The sequence below is a fragment of the Oculina patagonica genome, chromosome 2 (assembly GCF_052425735.1).
Source record: "Oculina patagonica isolate OP01 chromosome 2, crgOcupat, whole genome shotgun sequence".
Lineage (NCBI taxonomy): Eukaryota > Metazoa > Cnidaria > Anthozoa > Scleractinia > Oculinidae > Oculina > Oculina patagonica.
In genome coordinates this window covers 33,247,531-33,271,284 of record NC_135759.1, presented here as the reverse complement: position 1 = coordinate 33,271,284, position 23,754 = coordinate 33,247,531, and the positions used below count along the sequence as shown (strand labels likewise).

Sequence of the window (23,754 nt, the reverse complement as noted above, 5' to 3'; positions counted from 1 at the left end):
AAAAAAGTGGAAGAAACAACAATACAATGAATACAAGAGTTATAATTAATAAAAAGAGGTTTTTTACTTCCTTATCCAGGATGGCGCTCTCGTCGTGTGTACTTCAAACGTCGCTACCGCAGAGTTCGGCGGTGGAAGCGATACTGGCGCGTCCGTTACCGGAAGCGCTGGTACCGAGTCCGTCGCACGGGCAGGTATCAGATCCGGGTCATCAACACGTGGTCCTATCTGATACGACGCCGTGGTCGATGGTTTGTCAAATACAGACGAATTCTGCGCAGAGTGATTCGTCAGGGAGCCCGGTGGTACATAAGATATAATCGCAAGTTGTATCGTCTGCGACGAACACCGAAGACTTGGCGAATACGCGTTGGCCGTAAATGGTGTCCGCTTAAACGACGCGGGAGGCGTTTTTATATCTTATTGGCCAGGCAATGGCGTCATATCAGATCTCGCTTTAGATATCGTATAAAGTACAAAGGTCGACCAGTGACGGTAAAGAGGCGAGGCAAGCGATTCAGATTGCGGTGGCGTGGTCGATGGCTGAAATGGCGTCGAGGATACAGACGTAAGTTTGAAATTGGGTAGATTAATTTTTTAAATAAAATAGCAACACTTGCCTGGTAAGTATGCTATTATAAATTGTTCTTAAAATATAATCTAATGCGCAGTGAGGATGCGCAATGCAATACTAGGAAATGGCCTTAAAATGCAGTTAAAATTAACAATAAGAACTAGAGCTTTCTGCTATAAGCGACTAGTCAACGGGGTACACCCGAGTTGACAATCGCTCATCAGTCTAATAGTTTAATAGAAACTCTAAAGGATTGCAGTCCAAAACCTTAAGTTTCATGTACTTTTGAGAACCCGCGATCGTGTTCTTTTTAACAATTACATTATTAGCTCGAGAATTCTATCGCGTGTTTCCATGGTTTGATAGAAAAATGTTTTCCAATTATTTACTAAGAAATTCCCCTTTTTTCCTGCACAGGAAGGCCAAGTCGTCGTCGCCGGCGTCGTGGCCGCCGTCTTCGAAGAAAACGTAAGTAATGCTCAGTTACTTTGGCGTTTTTTTGGTTTATATAGTGATTTAAATTGGCGACCGATTTTCAATACGTTGCCGATAATTCAGTCTTCCTTACACCGTGTATTATTTTGTATAAAAAAAACATCAACAACAGGAATAAAAAACAACAACACAACAACAAGCAAGACTAGAAATTACTATACGTATACAAAACCGCAGAGAGTGAATTAGGTTAATTTTGGCGAATTCAACCCTAGTTACCTATTTTCAATTCTCGTTTTTTCCAAATATAAAGGCCGAAGAAGACGATACCGCAGAAAATACCGAAAACGCTACCGAAGAAAGAAGTACCGAAAACGAAGAAGGCGAAGGAGGCAAAGGAAGCGAAGAAAACGACGTCGAAGAAGGAGAAGACGAAGACGTAAGGAACAAATTTCCTTATTATAGGAAATTACGGTTCATGAAATAAACGCGAATTTCAAAAATTCGCGTTAATTTAAGTCAGGGTCGCGTTTATTTCCAATACCTTAATGAACACAAGCGTTAATTTCCTATAATAAGGTAACAGTGTTTGAGATCAGTGGTTCAAAGGAAAGTAAAGGAAAAACAATTCAGTGTTATTTGACGTATACTGTTGACACAGCTTTAACAAAGGGTCGACTACTTAGCTGTGACTTCAGAGTCCCACTTTGCTTTGTGCTGAGGTCGTGCGTAATTAAACCAAGCCAATTTTGTGGAATCGTTGCTCTGATATCCTTAACTGTCCGCTTGTGCGTACGGGAGATTAGTTTAGTCCCTGCGGAATGGTTAAAAAAGAGTAAAGTTTCGACTGTACGCTTTTTGAAAAAAAAGCTTTTATTGGCGTGTGAGTCACCGGAAAACCCATCAAGTAACATGATTAGTATTTTTGGCAATCTGTTCAGAAAATATATAGAGAGAAGAAGCCTATTTCCAAGAAGAGAGCTTAAATTCCCCATGGCAACTCAAACGGTAAAGAGGAGTCTATTTAATAATGGATGAAGTTGACAGTGAAATGCCGGTTGACGAATCCAAAACATTTACAGCTATAATAGTGCAATAGTGTATTGGTTAAAATGACAAATCAACACTAAAAATAGCGTAACGCAAACTTGGGTGGCCGAGGGAGGATAGACATGAAAGTGATAGAAGTTAAAAATGAAGGAATTATTGTGATCGCATTTACATTAATTTTATAAAAGGTTTCTTCAATTGTGTCTTTAACCATTATTATATGTTATCTTGCAGTTCGACGAAGGCGCCGAAGACGTAGACGTCGGCGAAGACGAAGAAGGAGACGATACAAGCGTAAAGTTTTTTTTTTATTATATTTATGATTAAGATTAATCTCTTTGTTAAGAAAACCCTCTTTCTTTGCCAGATCGACTTACTGAAGCACGAATCAGTGATCATCGTTTCGGATTATCTCCGTATCTTTCAGTCGTCACTCTTTCCAAGGAGCAGTTTTCCAGGGACGTTGTTTTGTTGTTCTCTCGACCCTAATCGTCTGTTATAAAGGTTGTGTTACATGCAACAACTTGCAAAAACAATTTCTTGCGCAACAAACTTGTCAACACGTTACGAGTTTTTGTCTTGGTTCAAAAACTCGCAACGTGTACCCGAGTCAAAAGGTACGCGAAAAATCGTCCCCAGTATCAGTATCATCGATTTTCGCGCAAAAAATCGTTGTTACCAGTTGTCCGTATAACATTGCTGTAAAAAAGACTGACTGAATATCAACTAGGGAAAACTAGGGAAGCGCGAGTTTGAGAGGTTTTGGGAAGGAGGACTTCTCCCTTTTTTCCCACCTATTATCAATTCCACATTATTGAGTTTCACCCAGTCCCCCATAACTGTCATCCTTTTCGACGACACAAGAAAAGACTGGAAAAGATTCAGGTAATGCTGTAAAATGAAATTGTTAAACGATTTTCAGAACTAATTTGTTTATGTTCCTATCTGTAGGGTTTGTTTATGTAACTGTCCGCAGTGAAGGATTCGAAGACCGAAAGAATAGGCGCATGCTTGCAGGGCGCGCTCGGGCTTACATCAAAGTCAACGGAAGAGAGCGATCCCTTCGTCGCCGTGGTTTCAATGTTGTGGTTATCAACGGAAAAACAGGTCAGATATAGCCGCGTATTCTTGTAGAGAATATGGATCAACGTTTGCATGTAATGTTTCCAAATGTACCTAAACACTGTAATATTGAGATTATCAGATTTTTAATTAAAATTTTTGAACAGGGCACTTCTATTGTTTCAAACTATGAAACCGTTTTTCAATAGTGTCCTAGGACCATCACATTGGCCAGTCACAACAAACTTCGGAGGTCTGGTTTCGATCCTGGCCAGGGGTCTTAATTTTCTAACAAGGAAAATATCAGACACAAACCAAAATTGATCTATATGTTGCATCATGTAACACCATCATGATTTTTTTGCAACGCCGTTATACATATGTTTTACTTTATAAAAACAGGCCGTGTAACAGAGTTAGGATGCTGTGTTGCCGCACTACAGAAGTTAATTTGTCGTGAAATAAGTTTCATGCCACGAGACGCGCTGAGTGTGGACACCTCTAGAGACGAACTAACTTTATTTCATTTTGGTTAAAGACTAACACGATGCCATCAGCTGATAAAAATTACAAAACATTTTACAAATATATACTAAGATAAATCAGTACAGATAATTTTTTACGTAATGTTGAAGAAAAAAAACGATCGATCTACTTTAATAACAGTGCGACCCACCCTAACAAGGTAAAATAGGACCATAACAGAGGATTATACACTGATTTTACCCTTTTGAAAAAGCGTCAACTAAGTTTGAACGTTTAAGTGAGAAAAAAAAGTCGCAAGGCGCTTCTTTTTTGTTTTGGAGACTTTAACCCTTATAGAAAGCTCCATCATATTTGGCATTTTGCGGATCGTAGGAGCAGTCTAGAATTCTTGTTTCAAGAAATCATTTAGTGCAATTTGTTCACACATTGTTACTAACATTATCTTTCTGCAATAGGTTATGTCGAGCAAAGGAGGTCTTTTGATACCCATGGCAGCTCTGCCCACGCAAGATATTTTTACCGATTTATTCGTAGCATCAAACCCGGGTAGGTTCACCTTTTACAAACTGAAAGAGCCTTACTTCAAGCAATAATTTAAGCAGAATTCATTGAAGTACTAATGTTCCATTAATGATAATGATAATCAATTTATATAGCGCATTTTTCATATGTAATGTTCAAATGCGCTGTACACATACTGTAATTTACTACACAAAGGCCAGACCACAACACCGGGAACTTCGTGCCCTACTCTTTGCGGGTTCTTTAACGTCCCCTGTTATAAGCCTGAGGATACAGGAGACGGGACCTACGGTTTATAATAAAACGAAGCGCATTTTTTTAAGGGCGGTTGCCTACACGGCGAAGCAAATTAACTTTCCTTCCTAGAAAATGAGAGCAAAAAGACTAATTGTTTTAGAAGAAACTTTTTTTTTTATTCTTACAAAAAAGGATATGACTTTTTATATAATTTTTCTTTCAAAACACAGTTAAAAAAAGAAGCGAGTTTTTAAATATGAAGTAGTGGTCTATCCTGCACTTTGATAGTATGTTGTCTGTCTACCCCAGGAATTTTTTTTTTTGGTCGGGGAAGGAAGTGGGGGCTGACCCCCTCAATTGTTGTTTTCGACCGCGTGCAAAGATCACGCAATAGAACACCCTTGTATAGCACTCTATTCCCCAAGCTAAGACGAATTTTCACCGTTCTTGTATTAAAATCACAGGAAAATTGTGGCTGTTGCCGTCCAAGATGAAGGGTATCGCTTTGGTAAAAGATACCTCAATGCTCTACGGAGAATTGGCGCCAAGGGAAGAAACTTTAGATTTGGCTACAGGGGTAGCTATGCTCTTGTTGGCTACCGTGGTCGGCGCCGTTATTGGATCAGGGAAATAAGTCGACGACGCAGAAGAGGTCCAAGTTCACTAAGGGTTCGCATCCCCCTTGCGAGAAGTATGTAAACTTACATTGTATTTTAATGAGGCCTTCGTCCCTTCAATTGATATGAAAAAGCACCCAATTATAAATGCAGTCACTAGAGGTGTTGCTAGTTTGACCGCTTGGCCTCCCAAAAAAATTGACGTTTTGAATTAAAAAGAGAAAAGCTAATAAATCGGCCTTAACTGAAAATACGCAACAGCTATGAGGGAACATGGGTGGCGCAGTGGTGAGAGCGCTCACCTCCCACCAATGTGGACCGGGTTCGATTCCTCGAGGCGGTGTCATATGTGGGTTGATTGCTGTTAGTTCTGGTCTTTGTTCCGAAGTTTTTCTTCAGTTTTCCTCCTTCACAAAAACTAAAACTCCAAAATCCAATTCGATCTGTCCAATTCAATAAGTCTTTGAAAGCTTTTCGTGTAACAAGACTCGATCGATTGGAAGAGTTTCAGTTTGGTTGCTTGAGTAATATGTTTGTCAGCATTAACAGTAGTTCTTATCATGTGCTGATAAACACTGTGCCACTTTTTTTTAGAACGACGACGAAGGCGAAGGCGAAGACGAAGACGAGGTCGAAGACGTGGTAGACGTAAGTTTAAAATTTTATAGCCGAAGTCAAAAAAGCTATCAGGAACATCATTTAAAGCCTGCGAATCTAATTTGAAAACAACCATTTTTGTATAGACATGAATAACAAAATGTAAAAATGTAACAAGAACCAAGATCATCAATTAAATTTGTGAATATAATTCGAAGTTGACCATTTCAAAAGTAAATTAAAAATTCATTTCCGTATGTGATGGCTTGACCATTAGAAAGAAGATTCTGTCATAATTCAGATTGTTTTTTAGTAATAAGATTTTCTTAAAATACATCTGAAAATATTACAGATCTGAACACCGTTTAATTAAATTCTCATCGAAGATACGTTTTTGTGTATTATTTACAGGGTATATGAAAGTGCGAGTGGAAAGTCAAGGTTATGTCGATCGCAAAGGTGGACGTACTTTGCATGGACGCTCTCGGGCCATCATCAAAGTCAATGGAAGAGATTACTCTCCGCATAGGCGTGGTTTTAATGTTGTCGTTTTCAACGGCCGGACTGGTAAGGAATAATAGTTGTGAAAATTATTGAAACTAATTTCATAGTCTAGGTGGTAAGAGGAAACAGTCTATGGTTTTCAGTCCGTTGTATTTTTGAAAAAAAAAAAGCAGAAACACTTTAACTGTCCCTCAAAGAAGTTTAGGTAGCAGTAAATTTCATCTCCCCTTAAAGTTCCTCGAGAATTGGGGGTCTTGAGAAAACAAACCACACTTTTTTTGTTATCCCATGTTTTTGTGCTACTTTTTCCTTTGGGGACAGTCTTTCTATGCTTATTACCTCTTTGTATAAATTAGTTATTAGTTTATTCTTGCAGAATATTAATGTTTCAGAAATTCTGGCTTAGTGGATCACTGTAGAGTTGCGATATTTTCTTGCACATAACTGATGCTGTTTTACTTCAACAGGACTTCTTGAGCAAAGGAGATATTTTGACACACATGGCAGCCGGTATCATGCAAAGAAGTTCAACAGATTTATCTACAGCATCAGACGCGGGTAGGTTTAGTTTGACCTTCTCTAAACCGCGGGAGGTTTTTGAAACTGAATAGAAAATAAAATAACTGAGTGGAACTGAATAAATAGTTTGTATATTTCGAAAGTGGTTCAAACAATGTTTATTTTCAACAAAAAAGCTTAAGTTCCTGGTTTTTTTGTTTACTTTTAAAAAAATAAAACAATTTTTTGGTCAGAGAAGTCTCAATTATATTTATGAAAACCTATCGCGTAAAAAGAATTTCACTCATTTCTGGTAACGTTCTTTCGCCATCGCAGGAGGGTTGTGTTACTTTCAATCCAAGACGAGGCTTGGAGATATGGTAGATATTACAAGAATGTTCTCAGAAAGCTGAACATCAATCCACGCCGAACACACTTTGGTTACAGAAGTAGTCTTGCCGTGATCGGCTATGTTGGTCGTAGACCACGTTGGATCAGGTCCATGAGTCGCCCTCAGAGACGAGGTCCAAGTTACGCATCAGTTCGTATCCCACTATCTGGAGGTAAGTGCATGAGTTAGAAGTTGAAAATCTTGTTTTAGGAACACTTAAACACAAAACAAGAATAAGATAAGAATAAGCACCTAGCCTATGGAACTCCCTTCCGAACAATATATGAGAGAGCAGCTCTCTGTCAGATTTTAAGACTTGTATAAAGAAATACCTTTTTAACAAATTTTATAATTAGACTATTGGTTAGTCAGTTAATAAGTTAACTAGGTAGTTTAGCTGGTTATACTAATATCCAAAAAATCAAACTTTTTAGTAATGAGTTGTTTTTAATTATCAGGTAGTAAAGGTTTTGAATTGACTTGTGTTTAAATTTTTAGAAGAAAAAGAAATAGTCAGAATGCCTGATCTCTAAACTTACAACTGACCATGAAAATTCTAACAACCGAGGTTAAAAAGTGTTAACTACACAATATAGTCCAAGATAAACAGACTTAAAAAAGTCAAAAACAATGTTTTATTTCGAACCAAACAAAAGCAAATAACGGAAAAAACAAAGGAAAAAATGTCTAAAACGCAACTGAGTGTCTTTCATACTCTGGCAGTTTGATGATTTAACGGGATATTTTGAGTGTCGGCTTTGGACATCCCTAATTATCTGGCAGTTTACGGTCAAGAAATTATGGCAGTTTCGGTCTTTAGAAGAAAACGAAAACTTTTTGTGGTTTAGGAAGAACAAAATATGGCGGTTTGGGGAATGAAAGACCCCCCTATAATAGCCCCTCGTAACTGGACTATGTCGAACAGCTGTTTTTTGGCTAATATTTCTTTTATACATCAAGAGTAAGTTGTTTATATTTAACAGGCTATGGAAAAAGACAACGCAGAATAGTAAGGAGGCAAAGGAGACGAATCCGACGAAGGAATCGTAGAAGAAGACGGCGAAAACGAAGGCGTCGAAGGCGAAAGATCAAGAGACGACGAAGAAGACGAAGAAGGCGACGACGTAAGTACATTGCATGTCCTGTGTTTTAGTCTGATTGCTAGTCCTTTGGTAGTAATGAAATAAAGTTCTTCTTTTGAAAAAGAAAAAAGGTTCCGATCAGCCTTACAAAACTGATGACACATGATAATGTGTGTGCTTTACGAATTATTGAAGTACAGTAAAAACCAGCGAGTGAGAACTTCACACGAAGAACCTGGTAGGCTAAATAGCCCTTATGCATGTTTACGTCAGATTGGCTAGTTTCACCACCAAGCTTCGCTTTTGAAGTGCGAACTTGCAAATTTTTTCATGAACGAATTCCCTAAGCAGCAAAGATGAAAAGAATACCTACGTGAAAACTGCATGAAGGTGGCCGAAGGTTGAAAATAATTCGCGTAAACGAGGCTTGGTGGTGAATTTTGAGCATATGACGTTATCATGCATAAGGCCTATTAAAATTTGAACCCCTTTTTTTATAAGAACCTATTAAGCCTGAAATTTGGAAAAACGTTCTTATGTCTAAATTTGATTAAAAATGTTTACTTTTGGGAAAATAAGTTTGGACAGGACATTACTATAGTATACATGTTTATAATTTCATTTTCTAAATGATTAGTGCTTCATTTTTATATGAACACTTATGTGGTATGCAGATTTTATACAAGGACTACGCCGAACACCACTAAAAGTTATATCTGCAACAATTTAAATTTTTCTTTAGAAAATAAGAACCTATTAAGAACCTAAATAGCCTAAATTTGTGTTAATCATTTATCTTAGAACCTGTTTAGGCTAACCTGGAAAAATTAGGTTCTTACTCGTGGGTTTTTACTGTACTTTTTTTACATTCCTTCACAGGTAGGACAGTTGTCTTTTACCGTGGAAGACGTTATCGCATCAAAAGGGTGCGAAGATACGGGCTGATCTACAGGAGGAGACTTAAGCCATTGACCACTCTGAGGATATACATACGCGGCAAGTTCAGGCTGCTGCAAAGAAGAGGTAGAAAGTGGCGCGTATTGATACGAAGGCGCTGGGTCAGAGTCATCCGAGGAAAACGCATCTGGTATTACAGATACCTTAAACGCTGGGTGAAGATCAGGCGCGTCAGACTGTCTGCACGCGTCGGACGCAGGACGTGTCGTATACGCCCTCGAGGGCGCAGATTGTACGCTCGTATCGGGCGGCGTTTGAAACGTATAAAGACGCGCTTCTTACGTTTTATACGCTTCGGAAGAAAACGACTAAGGGTGAGGAGGAGAGGAAAGAGAGTTGTTGTCCGTCGTGGAAGAAAATGGAGCCGACCACTGAGAGTGAAGCGCTATCGTGAGTTGAATTTTGCTTTGTTTATTTATGTACCGGTGCTAGTAATTACTGAATTAATTAAATAATTTATTTATTAAAAAAATTAATTTATATATTGAAAACTTCCATAAAAGTGAAATAATTTTTATTTGGTTACAAAAAAAAAACAGATAGAAAAGGTAGAAAACCTTCATGATAAAGTATTATAATAGTAACCGAGATACGTTCGAACTGCATTCGTTTGAATTGCCTTTTTTTGGTTGCCATGATATATGAGGTTTAGCGATTTCATGCAAGTAACTTGCTTCTTTTAGCCAGCTCAGTTAAAGCTAAAGCTAATTTTCTGCTGAATTATAACCCACAGCATTTTCACAATTTATTTCTTTTGAAAAAGTCAATTACATTTAAATGTAATTTAACTTCTCGTCTAAATCTAGACAGTGCCATGTCTTAACTCTTTCTAGGTACGGCACTGATAAACCTCATTGCAATCGAGATGTTTGCATTGTGATGACTGACAGTAGACGCTTTCACACATGTACTTACAAGCGCAGTTACAGATTATTTTCACACTAAAATAATCGGCCATGAGTCGTCTTTAGGACTATTGTTTGTTTTCACGCATTGTTTATGCTTCCTTTCAATGAACTGCAGGCCGATACAGTCGAAGACTGGTACGAAAGAGGAGAAAAAGGCGATTGCGAAGAATCAGACGTCGACGACGAAGAAAAATTAGGCGTGTGAGGCGTTACTTCAGAAGGAAGCGAAGAAGACGAAGGAGATACAGGCGGCGAAGAAGACGAGTTGTGCGAAAGAGACGAGGTCGAAGAGGACGACGAAGGCGAAGGAGACGTACGAGACGTAAGTCACTTGACTTCTTGATGAAAACAAGTTAGCTTGTACGTTCTCGCAAGTTAAAATTATTATTAATTGACTGGTTCTAAACTTATCTTTTATTTCATTTAATACACGTCGACAGGGCGAAGAGTGATCCGATACCGCAAACGTCGCTGTGTGATTAGAAGAAGGAGAAAGTACACCATTCGCATCCGTGGAAAGAAGGCCGTAATCCGAAAGTATAGGCGCCGAATAAGAATACGACTGCTAGGCAAATACAGGAAGTTGAGGCGTTTCCGCCGCCGATGGCGCGTGCGAATAAAAAGACGTTGGTGTCAACTACGAAAGAGGAGGAACCGCTGGTATTACAAGCGGGGCCGACGTTGGAGAAGGATAAAGCGTATCAGACTTACCTGCCGTATCAGAGGTAGAAGGCGCCGAGTGAGATACCGAAGAAAAAAATGGTTAATGCGACTTAAAAAGCGTTGGAGAAGAATCAAACGCCGCGTTGTAAGGTACATTAGGTACCGCAAGAAGATAGTCCTCGTGAGAAGAGCAAGGAAGGGCTACCGCGTACGGAGAAGAAACGGCAAATATGGTAAAGTGAGGAAGTACAGAACAAGGCGTTATCGTCGTCGTCGGCGTCGAGGACGTGAGTATTCATTATGTATGAGATAATCAGTCAGACATGATAACGACACGCGAAATTTGCGAGCATTAATCGCACACTGAGGAAGTTTTTTTGTGTTGGAAGCATGTTTTCTAAAATCAACATAGATAGTCTACGAACTTGAATTTAAAAGTTTTCTTTTCGTATAGTGATTATTAAAGTAAAAGTTCAGAATATTGTTAAGTTCAACGTACGTGGAGGTTGTTTCTTGATTTACAGGATTTCTCAGAGTGAGAGTGAAAAGTTAAAACTGTGTTCAGGTTTTGTTGATCGCGAAAACGCGGATGTAGTTTTTTAATTACAACACGAAAGTACAACTAACAATACAAATACATCTCTTGATTACAATAATGCGTGTATAACTTACAATACGAGGCGTTCGGTACTTACGCTACTTATATCTAAAAAGAAACTTGGATTGTGTATTATTTACAGGGTATATAAGAGTGAGAGTGGAAAGTCAAGGTTTTGTTGATCGCAAACGCGGACGTACTTTGCATGGACGCTCGCGGGCCATCATCAAAGTCAATGGACGAGATTACTCTCTGCATAAACGTGGTATTAATGTTGTCGTTCTTAACGGCAGGACTGGTAAGTGCTTATCCTTCTCACCTTTGTTTATTAAAAAATCAAAAACAAATTAGATTGAGATTGTCAAGGATAACATGGCACATGACACATCACTGTCAATTTCAGTTAGTAGTTATGGAATAAATAATAAAGATCATGAATTTTAAGCTGGTGAGACATATGAAATATGAACTCGCCCAGAATGCCATTGTTTTTAGCGACATGTACTTACAGCGCCCGATTTCAGGGTGAGCGGCATAATAGTTCGCATATTTTGAACTAGTCAGTTGTAATTGGCTGATGAACTTAACTTTGGGAATACTCTGACGAGTACCGCAAGATCATGTACTCTCAAAGGCTATTCCTTGTTCACATGTTTGTTCAGCCTGTTTGACTTTCAGCCCGTTCGTCTCTACCGAGCCTCATGCGAATTCTGCCAGCGCAAGTAATTTGTAATTTGGCGCATTGATCATATAAAACTAAAAAAAAACAACAAACGAGCGCATGTTGTTGTCGGAACGAGCTGACCCACGCCGTCAGTGCCTCGTGGGATTTCGCATTCTATTGTTCCTAAATATTAATTATTCAACTTTGGATTGATCAAAAGTTATAAATAATTGATTGTAACTTTTCAGTTACGAAAGAGAGCTTTCGGTCAATGCGCTGCAGTTCGCTTAGAAAAGACATTTCAATTGTGGGTTCCGAAAGCGATCGCGATCGAAGAGTATGTGTCTCAATTTTTGCGCATTCTGGTGTTATCAGTTTGTCACACTTCACTGATGCTTAATTGTCATAGCTTGGCCTCTATTGTTTATGAAAGCGGAGTTTTGAATTCATTAAAACGCAAGCGGGAATTTTAAATCAACTCACGGGGGTAGAATCAGACAAGTTAAAAAGGATAATGCTTCCAACCGTAGGATTTGCGCGAAAAAGCGGCAAGTAACTCTTGAAATGCTACTTAAAAAAAGCCATATGAATGCTTTCCTGCTTAGTTCTTTTTTCTCGAGATTTTCAACCTCAAAGTGTCGATCTCATACATGCAGAGCTGCAAAATAGCTGCATTTGAGGCCAAAAAAGATAATACTTCCCAAACGTTAACAGACGTAAAAGTAGCCGGATTGTCTTTATTTACCTCATTTTTACAAAAGCCATATGAATGGTAACGAGTAAACTAAACCGTTTTCTTGTAAAAGTAGAATTCCCGAGCAGAGGTGACCATTTTGGCCGACTTTCTTTGTTATTACGTGTTCTTTGTCTAATGAGCTTTTGAATTTTCGCGCGAGAAGGGCTTCTAAAGTCCCGGATGTGTCGCGGCATTCTGGTCCAGCTCATCACGAGTCTCTCGTAGCTCAGTGGTTAGAGCGCCCAACCGGTATCTGGGAGACCATGAACATTTCATCTTCATTCAGTTAGTTTTGTTTGTATATTTAAGATGAGAAAATTTTAGCTAAATGGATCGTTGCAGAGTTGTTAATCGATCGATATTAATTTGCACATTACTGATGTTGTTTAACTACAACAGGGCGTGTTGTACGAAGGAGATATTTTGACACACATGGCAGCCGGTCACATGCAAAGAGTTTCAAGAGATTTATCTACAGTCTCAAACGCAGGTTAGTTTAGCTTGCCTTCTCTTGGCCAATGGATGTTTTTGAAACAGAACAGAAACTGAATAACTGAGTGGAACGGAATAGAATAAAGTAAAATACTTTTAAAATTTGTTTGCTTGTAAATTATGATAGCAATTTAATTAAAGTTAATTTTTAAGCAAAAAAAAACTTCTTACGTTCCTAATTTATATTAAAAAATAATAAAAAAAATTGACAAAGATGTCCCAGTTTATGAAAACCTATCCCGTAGCATAGTTAAAGAATTTCACTCATTTCTAATAATTCCCTTTTTTCGCCATCACAGGTCGATTGTGCTACTTTCAATCCAAGACGAGGCTTGGAGGTTTGGTAAATATTACAAGTATGTTCTCAGAAAGCTGAACATCAATCCACGCAGAACATACCTCGGTTACAGAAGTAGTCTTGCCGTGATTGGCTATGTTGGTAGTAGACAACGCTGGATCAGGTCCATGAGTCGCCGTCAGAGACGAGGTCCAAGTTACGCATCAGCTCGCATCCCACTGAGAGGTGAGTGAACTAGAGGTCACAGTGTGTGTTTACTTTTTATCGTTTCCAGCGGCTACTATTGGACAAATTCACAATGCTTTTGCCAGATATGTCTTTCTAACAATATAAGGTTTTGGCAGTCAGTTTTCCTTGTTCCGTCAATTAAGACGATGTATCTCCCTTATTGCAATCCTGGACGAAAACTCATAAGCGTTGCGTTTTGCGCAAACTCTGTACATATCCCGGGGGGACTCCCATATGAAAGGTACGGGGATACTCGTCGTCTCGCTTGGTGTTGTAAATAAAGAATTTTACTTTCTCTTTGGGTGTTCGGGAAGGAACGCTTATAGTACCCTTGACCAGGGGGTATTATAGAATGTCTTGCCTGGTTCAGTAGCACCATGGGAAGACGTCTTATGCTTTACTTGGTCATCTAGGAATTCTGGCGATTGTCTTTTTACTAAAGTGAATTGACACGCTTTATTTTACCAAAAAAGATTAAGGGGATCTGCCGGCTACCTTGAACATTTTTATTTCTTACAGTGTTTTACTCTGCTCACCATGTTTGACTCGTGCGAAACTTGGCGTGTCGTGGCTGAACTATCACGTATAAACTATTGTTTAATCTTGCAATGCCCACAATCTTGTGAGACTTTCACTCTTCAAGACGGGGTGACTGCACTTTTCAGTTATCTTGTTGTTTCGGGATGCTATTTTTAACAGCTGTTGGCCAATTGAGCGCGCCGCATGTACAATTATTGCATGAAACAAAACCAAACATTGGTTAAAATGATGTCATATGAGGACGGTATGAGTCAAGAAAATAAGGTAACCTCACCCTTTGCCACCTCACCTAAAAAACCGGCTTCCAATAATTTCCCCTAGCGCATTATAAGGCTAAAATATAATTCAAAGAATTTTTCGTTATGATTTTGAATTCTTTAAGTGTGGTTGTTATACACTAAGCTTCTTTTTTGTATTTCAGGTGGGCGACGAGTTCGAAGGCGTCGTCCGCGAAGTACGTTTACACTCAATATTTTATAAGTTATGGGTAGATGTAGATCATGTACATTTAAACTGCACGTAGAAAAGAATTGAGAGATATGCATGACCTTTGCGGTTATAAAGCAACTAACAAAAAAAGCCTATTATTTTTTTTTTCTGAGAACGCAGGTTTTTCTTACCCTATTGTGATAGGCCGTTCGAGGAGGAAAACTAATTTTAATCACTTTATAACTCAGTACAACTGACTTAAAAAGAATGAAGGTGTAACCGAACACTGAAAATCCCGAAGGTCATGTCTGAGTTTGCAATTTTTGAATTTGAAGTTACAAGTTTTAAAGTCGACTAAGTCCAATACAGGCGTCCCTTTTAAACAAAGACGTTTTTCCTGAGATGGTCAAGCAGTTCAAAAGGGTTGTCTGAGTCTGTTTGTTTGGTATGATAATGGACAGGGCAAGCTAGAGATTTGTCCCTTAAAATGGTTCATAAGGCAGGCATTGAAAGTTCTTATCGGTAAAATCTCTGCAGGAGTGTCAAGAAGACGAAGGAGAAGACGACGAAAAATCCGAAGGAGAAGGAGACGACGCAGAAGAAGGCGCCGAAGAGTAAGACGAAGAAGGAGGCGCAGGAGAAGAAGGAGACGACGAGTTATAAAACGACGTAAGCATTTTGTAACCCAGATAATGTCACAAACTGTGCCCTGTTTCATTTAGCAAAGTAATGATTCTAAAAGTTAGTGTTGATCCATTACAGTTATTCATCCTCATGGAATTATGGTAGAGTTTTAATAATCAAATCTATGTTTGAAAAGACAACTCTGCCAACTTTGATCAACAGCTCATTTTGACGAATTCTGTAGAAGTGACAAATGATATCCTACTGTAGTTAAAAACTACAAAGCCAAATTTTCAACTACCAACACACTGGAATTGTCTGGTTGTTTCTTTTTCAGTACTAGAGGGGAGAATTTAATGTATCTCTTGGAGGATTTCTTTGGGTTGACATTTTTAAGAGAAATTCACGAGAATCACACCTAACGGTTTTGTTTATATGGCTAAGTATCCCAATTAAAACCATGCTTTTTTTTTCTTCAGGCATATTGAATTTCCGTTACCGTGGACGACGACGTCGCGTGATTAGAACAAGAAAGTACACCATTAGATTAAGAGGCAAACGAGCACGGCTTGCTCGGTTTAGAAAGCGACTACGAATGCGCATTGGTCGACGATGGTACAGAATAAGACGAAGGGCTCGAAAATGGAGAGTACGCATTCGGCGACGATGGTGCCGTCTGAGAAAACGAGGTCGTAGCTGGTGGTACAGACTCCGCCGCAGATGGAAGCGTCTTAGACGTGTCAGGGTAACGATCCGCATCAAGCGCAGACGGTGCCGCGTAAGGCGCCGACGCGGACGATGGTTACTTAAGATCAAGAAAAAGTGGCGTAAGATAAAACGAAGGACATTGGGATATTTCCGCTTCAAAGGACGCAAGTTGTTTGCGAGAATAATTGGACGCAGAAAGATTGTATACAAACGAAGAACATACCGAATCAAGAGAAGGATTATCAGGCGAAGAAGACGTAAGTAAAATTAAGGGCTGTTGTATACCTTATTGCTTATTGCTTGGGTGGACCGCAACAAATGTTGCTTTATTATGCGTTTTTAACTTAAAAACGTATTTCGATCAACACTCCTGTGGCTCGTTTCGAAAGCCCCTCCGCTTATAAGCCCACACAAAATCCCTTACGAAGTTGTATAAGCCCAAGGATTATAACCGGAATTTCACGGTATTACTGTAGAGTATACGCTTAAAAGACGTTTTGTTGGGATGTTTAGGTGTAAGACGATATGGGAAACGTACCAGAAGAAGAATTAAACGACGAAAACGAAGAAGGCGTAGAAGACGAATAAGGCGAAAAAGACGCAGAAGGCGAAGAAGGAGACGCAGGAAGCAGCGAAGACGTCGACGTCGCCGACGAAGGCGAAGACGAAGACGAAGAAAGAGACCAATAAGGAGACGAAGAAGGAGGAGACGTAAGTAACTAGCTACAAGGTGATATCTATTTATAAAAACGATACTAGGGAAGGTTTTCAAATCATGTGTACATAAGCTATAGTGGATTATGAAACAATTTGCATATTTTTAAATTTTTCAAACTTCGTCTGGAGGACAGTTCGATATATATCCATTTGATCTTCCCCCAGTCTTACATTGATCCAGTATGGTTTCATTTTCACGTCTTTGGCATTTTTCGTAAACTATTCTTGAACATCGTAGAAGCGAGTTATAAGCATCGTAAAATAAGTAAGTAATTAAATAAGCAAACACGAATGCTTAAGATGGAACTCAACAGTGTGATTTACGTTCCGGTGGGCACGTCAAACTGTTATGTGAAATAATCTAAGTCGATGCAGATGTTTAGTTTGTAAATGGCTTGCAATCTTGACCGACACAGACTGCTATAAGGTTAGGCCGCATTTTTAGTGGACCTCTGTCAAACCTGGTCGTTTTTAAATCTGTTTCACCATGCACTTTCTAAAAATTCATGTTTATTAAGCGTTATTTTCTAGCCAAGTTTGTATCTGCGTTAAATAACACATCTTCATGTTTTCTACAGATTTTCATGTTTTGTTCCCCACATTTTGTGTCCGTATGAGAGTTTTCCATGCTTGTTATCATCTTAAACTAAACATCCTGTTTTCTCAGTTCATAACATTTTATTAAAGTCAGCTCACTTCTTCACACAGGCGGCAGGTTCATCCGTTACCGTCGAAAGGTCTGCCGAATCAGACGCAGGAAGAGGTATCTCATCCGAATCAGAGGAAGAAAAAAGCCAATCCGCAGAGTTTTCCGAAGAATAGGCTTGTATTGGAAGCGAAAATACCGCAAGGTTGTTATAAGACGAAGAGTTTGGAAAGTGCGAATTAAACGGCGGCTGTGCCGAATTAAGCGACGAGGCAGGAGATGGTTCTACAGGCGCGGTCGAAAATGGAGAAGACTTACAAGGCCGAGATTTGTAATCCGCTTTAAACGCAAACGGCGTACGCTGAGACGTGGCCGGCGTGGATGGAGATTTAAGTACAAAAAGAAGGTTAGACGGTTAGTAAGGCGAGTCAAGCGCTATATTCGCTTCCGTGGCCGCAAGATGTGGGTTAAGAGAAGAGGAAGGAAAAGGTATTCCATCAAAATAGGCCGAAGAAGATGGTCTAAGTCAAGAAGAGTGCGTCGATATAAGCGACGACGTAAGTACAAGTTTAGTTTTATTTTGTCATCACAAAAGCGTTACGAATACGTAAGTCGATAAGTTAACAGAAGAGATATTTAATTGAGTTGTAAAATTACTTTGTCTAGATGATAGAAAACCTGACCTGCATCGCAGGCATGTGTTATTTATTTTAGCCATCCGAAGGAACGAAATGACTGCTGTAATCTTCGATAATACGTGCTTTTAAAATTACCCATCTGCCATATTTATTTTTAACTATTTATTTTTTTAACTATTTATTTTTGGTATATCGTGGAGATGTGTAAACGGAACTAGATATTAAACAGTTATTGGATGAGGTTTTTGTTATATCCGGAATAATCCAGGTCGAGGTAAGTTTTATCAGCCGAAGCCGAAGGCTGAGGCTGATAACACTTTCCGAGATCTTGATTATTCCGGATATCACAAAAACCGAATTTAATAATTGTTTTATTATACATTGTTTTTCTGGAAAAAATAAGGACAAAACGACTAAAACCCGTTCTACTAATTCCTACTTGCCGTCTTGCTTTTGGATGCTTTTCTCTCAAGGTATTCGTGGAATAGTTCCTCCGCAATCTTTGGTGGTCATTTTGTGTTTTCCGAGAATAATTATATTATCCAGCAATTTTTCAATTTAGGTTAATGTTTTGCTCGGTTGAAGAAGCGAATCGACGAACTATGAATTTCCTTCGCTGTCGGATGTGTCCCACATTCCTTTCGGAAATCATGCATTGCGCGCCCAACCTACAGATTAGTGAATAATCTGCTAGCAGATAATTCACTAATCTGTAGGTTGCGCTGATTCTCAGAATTAACTGAAGGCTCTTAGCCAATGAGAAGACAGATAGTGACTACAATGTATAATAAAGATAATAAAAGTGCTATGTATCGTAGAAATGCTACTACACAAAGTTCGTTATAAGACGTAATTAAAATTGAAAACTTTTAAGCATTTTTGTCAGTCTTCTGATGTCATTCGTTTGAACTGGCAAAACAAGAACAATGTGCAAGAACTATGAGAGAGGGAGTTTTCAAGCCCAACGTTCGCTCTCCGACAATTGTCAATCCCTCGTTTTTTTCATTTTGATTGGCTAGTCGAAACAGATATTACTAAAATGTTGTAAAAAAGATGTCAAAATATATACAAAAAACGGCGCGCAGCACATTTGGAAATAGAAATAAAAGTATAAAAGTATATATATATATATATGTCTGAATTTATCAAAACCAGGTCAAGGAAATTTCCACCGTTTTGAAGCGCAAATCGCTGTAAACGCGTTTTTCTCGCCGATCTCCAAACTCCATGATATAAAAACTAAAGGAATGCAGTCTTTTTTCTCTTCTCCTCTCTCTCTCTACCTTTCAGCGCTGTATTTCTTTCTTTTTTTTTTTTCCTTTCTTGTGGGTTTGGCTTCGCGAGTACGTCTGTTCAGTACTGCGTCACTTTTCTTCCCGTTTTGATATCAGCTGTTCGTTGAGCTGGGAGCCTGGATTTCTCTCTAGATGCATAGAAAATGATTGATTGTAACTCGAGAAGCTCATTCTGCCTTTCCGGTCATACTATTGAATCATATGTCTGAATTATCAAACCAGGTCAGATCCACCGTTGGCGCAAACCTGTAAACGCGTTTTTTCTCGCCAGAATCTCCAAACTCCATGATATAAAAACTAAAAGGAATGCCAGTCTTTTTTCTCTTCTCCTCTCTCTTCTCTACCTTTCAGCGCTGTATTTCTTTCTTTTTTTTTTTTTTCCTTTCTTGTGGCGTTTGAAGCCAATTCGCGCAGTAACGTACTTGTTCAAGAATACTGACGTCACTTTTCTTTGACCCGGTTTTGATAAATTCAGACATATATATATATATATATATATATATATAACTACTCTAGCTGATTAATTACTTGAAATAAGCACCACTAGGAGGCATATTAATGGCAGTGCTTCTTTCTAGCACGCTCACATAGTGATACACCATCTTGAAAATTAATTCCACTTCATACCAGATTAGTATGGCCTACTCACTTCGTATCATACTGATTTGTCTCCAAAGTTGTATGTTCAGTAGCGTCGCTTCCAAAAACTGACTCGGGTCGACAAGCTTTGATATCTGTAACCGGCCAATGTTAACTTAAACAGCTATTTCATAGAAAGAGGCAGCTTTTAACTGTAAAAATTGTTTTTTCGAAGGCGTAAACAGGAGACGATCTCGCAGACGACGGCGAAGACGTCGAAAAAGAAGAATAAGGAGGAAAAGACGTCGACGTCGACGGCGCAGGAGAAGGATACGTAAAAGACGTCGAAGAAGGCGACGACGACGAAGTACGTGACAACTAGCAACTATTTGAAATATTTGTTTCAGTGTTTATTTACATTGGCCCTGAAAAGCATTGGGGGAGTGCTTAATCAAGATATTTATTTTTTTTAATTAGGCTATCAAACGAGAGCTTGATTTGAAGTAGTTCAAGGAAAAAAACTCTTAAATGAGCTACTGCAACCGCACCACAAACATATTGCATTACTTGCGCAGTTCTGCAGAGCGGTTCAAGAAGAAGTTTAAATTATCGTGTACTTACGAAGGGCGTTTCTGATTTGATAATGTTTTGATGCTTGTTTCAACCCATCTTTTGACATCGCATCGGCCGAAGCTCTGGTTTATGACGCTATATCACCGCGCAAGGCGGTGATAAAATAACGCAAATGACGCGGCGAGGAGAGGAAACGGGATGGCCCAGCCCCACTCCCCTCCCCCACTCCTACGAGCCTGCGAGTGGCTAGATCAACCCTTGTCTGGCAGAAATAGACATAATGGTGGAATTCGGTTTCGATAGTCTCAAAACTCCATGGCATGGCGACGCTGATGACAAGGATGCCATTTTTAAATTGCAGAGCATGTTGTGCCACTTGGCTTTTATTAAACGTAAATATGTCTTTGTGCTTCCTTTTATAGGGAGACGCCGTGTCATTGCACGGTTCAAAGGTAAAAACCGACGTGTTAGGTCTCGTCGACGCTGGACATTAAGGGTTGGAAAACGAAGATATGGAATCCGTGGTTTCCTGAAACGCCGACTCAAAATCAAAGTCAACAAGAGAACTTGCCGCATCATACGTCGACGCAGAAAGTGGTATATACGTTATAGACGTAGACGATGCAGAGTGAGGCGACGAGGTAGAAGACGCTATATCCGATGGAGAAGAAAGAAGATCTATCTTAGATGGAGATTACAAATCCGATTCAAGGGCCGCAAACGCATAGTTAAATGCCGCAGAGGAAGGTTTAGGATTAAATTTGGCCGTAAATTTAAACGAATCACGAGACGCAGGATCCGCTTCATAAGGGTTAGACGCCGAAAATACCGCATCGTGAGACGAGGAAGGAGATATAAAATGCTAATTGGAAAAAGATTAAGGAAAATAAGAGTCTTCAGAAAACGGCGGCGAAGGAGAAGGCGAAGACGTAAGTCACGTGTAATTTGTTATTATTATGTAACCGACCGGTTCCCTTCTTTCTTCTTTCTAATCAAAAATAGGAGCTCAAGCTTAAGTTTATTCTCAACTGAAATCGATATATCAGGCCACTTTGAAACAACTGGAAGTGCAATCCGTGTGCAATGTTTGTAAAATGAAAACAGTCCAAAACAAAATGAGAGCATATAACTGAATTGTGCGAAGATAAGTACCACGGCCTTATTCAGTAGATAAAGGGGGTGTGTTTTGAAATGTTTTGCATTTACGGATGGCAACAGATAGTTGATGCGCGCGCCATTTTATTTTGTTTGGCGTGCTTTTGCTTCAACCACTGAGTTAGAAAGCGGCAAGTGCGTTTGGAACATACCAAATGGATCGTGAAAAACAAAAACCTTATATATCATTGACACAACTGTGTTTTTGTCGGCTTGAAAGAAGTTAGCTTTCTTTAATACTCCTTTGTTATTTCTTTCTATAGGGCGTCGCGGTGTAAAAGTACGTTTTGGAGGTAAATACCGACGAGTAATTAAACGCCGACGTTGGGTAGTAAAATACCGAAAACGAAAGTATCAAATCCGTGGTTTCCGGCGTGGCCGCCTAACAATCAGAATCGGTAAAAAATCTCGACCCATAGTACGCCGAGGCAGGTACTGGTATATACGGTACGGACGCAGAAGATGCAGAGTGAGGCGACTAGGAAGAAGGCGCTACATTGTATGGAGAAGAAAGAGGATCTATCTTAGATGGAGATTCAGGATCCGATTCAAGCGCCGCGTACGCGTTGTAAGATGTCGCGGAAGAAGGTTTAGAATTAAAATTGGACGTAAATGGAGACGAATTGGGAAACGTGTGGTCCGTTTCATAAAGAAAGGTCGTCGAAGATACCAGATATGGAAGCGACGAGGTAGATACCGCGTGAGAATAAAGAAGCGATGGAAGAAATTGAGAGCGAGAAGACGAAGAAGAAGACGAAGAAGGCGAAGACGACGACGTAAGTAACAAAAAGCTGCAACAAGTTCGCGATGATTTTTTTCAATAACAAAATTTTGTTTTGAAGCGTGTAAAGAAAAGCGGTTGAAATTCGAAGGTCCCCTTTTTATGCAAACGTCAAATAAGTCTATGTTTCATGATTCATGAGTCAATGAGTCAAGGTAATTTTTAGGTTGAGTAGGCTATTATCTAATGAATTACGGTTTGCCTATATACAAACTAGCTTAGAGGCACTCACTTTGTTTGCGGTTTGTTTGACTCCAGTTTGCTTGCAGTTAGTTCCACTCTGGTTTTCGTACGGTTAGCTTTTCTTTGTTAGTAAGAGCAACTCTATTTAAAATATATAATTTTAATTTGAAATTGAACTTTGCATAGACTCATGATTCATGGCTTGTGACTCATTGAATCGTTTGACTTAACAACCTTTAATCTCTAAAACTCGCCAGAAACGCAGTGTTGTTTAGACTACCAGTAACTTCAAAATAGACTGGTGATACATTCAAATAATTTCCGAAAATTGCGGTTCACGAGGTTGTAATCTTAAACAAGAGTCATCAAAGAGCCAAGGACCTATTCCTTCCATGAGAATGGTTAGATTTGACGATTTAAGACGGATTCCGCTGAAAGTTCGAGCAATGAGTGCGAAAATTAAGTACCAAAAATCTACTCATTGCACGGCAACATTTTGTATACTATTTTAAACATCTCATCGAAATTCATTTGTCTTAGTGACCCCGCAATTAAATTCTAAAGCATTCTCGAGAAAATTAAAGTCAAACCTCGACAAAATGTATTAAACGCGCGCCATTTTATTTTGAACTGGCGCAAGACGTCCGTTTTAACTGAAATAAAGACAACTTCAAATCCATTTTTCTTTCGCGGGGTCAGCTTGAGTGCTAAATTTTTGGCAGGTTTTTGTTAGCTGTGCTAAAACTGTTGCCATGCTAAGAGGTCTTTTTGGTAACTTTATTTTTGCCTGTATTGCTCGAAAATTGTGCGGAAACCATCTTAATCAAAACTATAACAAAATTCTCGATGGGTGATTGGTTATCAGCAGCCCGATTTGAGCACTAATAGGACAGTGTACGCGTCATGCTTGTAATTGGACAGTGTAATAGGACAGTTTAGGCGTCATGCCTGTGTAATTGGACAGTACGCGTCATTTTGCGCGCGCTGTTGTTGTGCATTTTGTTGAGTAAACTGTTATGTTTTGCAGTTTTTATAAAAACTTTAAACCATTTGACTAAAGGTTAGTTTGTTTCTCAAATTTTGTCATAGTTTTGATTAATTGGTAACAGGACTTCGTGTCGTCCAATTCTGTCTGTAATCATACTCGTGATTAAACAAATCGGACTCCCGCTTCGCGGTCTTCCGATTTTGTTAATCACTCGTATGATTACAGACCGAATTGGACTCCACTCAGTCCTATTACCATTATTAATCGTCCTACAACTAGACCACTGCAAAACGTTTTCT

The 23,754-nt window shown here is 39.1% G+C and overlaps 1 protein-coding gene across 2 annotated transcripts in view; it reads left to right on the top strand.

The window, feature by feature from the left end:
* The window catches only part of LOC144644277 (uncharacterized), an 89,380-nt gene that overhangs the window by 5,563 nt on the left and 60,063 nt on the right, over positions 1–23,754 (top strand). The window contains exons 8-33 of one of the 2 annotated variants that reach the window (XM_078503728.1): positions 80–568; positions 992–1,042; positions 1,323–1,448; positions 2,294–2,353; positions 3,011–3,166; positions 4,063–4,153; positions 4,831–5,057; positions 5,578–5,631; positions 5,992–6,147; positions 6,552–6,642; positions 6,919–7,145; positions 7,957–8,097; positions 8,935–9,402; positions 10,036–10,242; positions 10,361–10,870; positions 11,324–11,479; positions 12,981–13,071; positions 13,373–13,596; positions 14,561–14,593; positions 15,106–15,237; positions 15,672–16,157; positions 16,414–16,611; positions 17,326–17,820; positions 20,011–20,142; positions 20,771–21,277; positions 21,767–22,279. In XM_078503728.1, the coding sequence (XP_078359854.1) occupies positions 80–568; positions 992–1,042; positions 1,323–1,448; positions 2,294–2,353; positions 3,011–3,166; positions 4,063–4,153; positions 4,831–5,057; positions 5,578–5,631; positions 5,992–6,147; positions 6,552–6,642; positions 6,919–7,145; positions 7,957–8,097; positions 8,935–9,402; positions 10,036–10,242; positions 10,361–10,870; positions 11,324–11,479; positions 12,981–13,071; positions 13,373–13,596; positions 14,561–14,593; positions 15,106–15,237; positions 15,672–16,157; positions 16,414–16,611; positions 17,326–17,820; positions 20,011–20,142; positions 20,771–21,277; positions 21,767–22,279 (6,021 nt within the window). Of the gene's footprint in view, positions 1–79; positions 569–991; positions 1,043–1,322; positions 1,449–2,293; positions 2,354–3,010; positions 3,167–4,062; positions 4,154–4,830; positions 5,058–5,577; positions 5,632–5,991; positions 6,148–6,551; positions 6,643–6,918; positions 7,146–7,956; positions 8,098–8,934; positions 9,403–10,035; positions 10,243–10,360; positions 10,886–11,323; positions 11,480–12,980; positions 13,072–13,372; positions 13,597–14,560; positions 14,594–15,105; positions 15,238–15,671; positions 16,158–16,413; positions 16,612–17,325; positions 17,821–20,010; positions 20,143–20,770; positions 21,278–21,766; positions 22,280–23,754 lie in introns of both variants that reach the window. The other variant, XM_078503727.1, reaches the window with a different exon arrangement.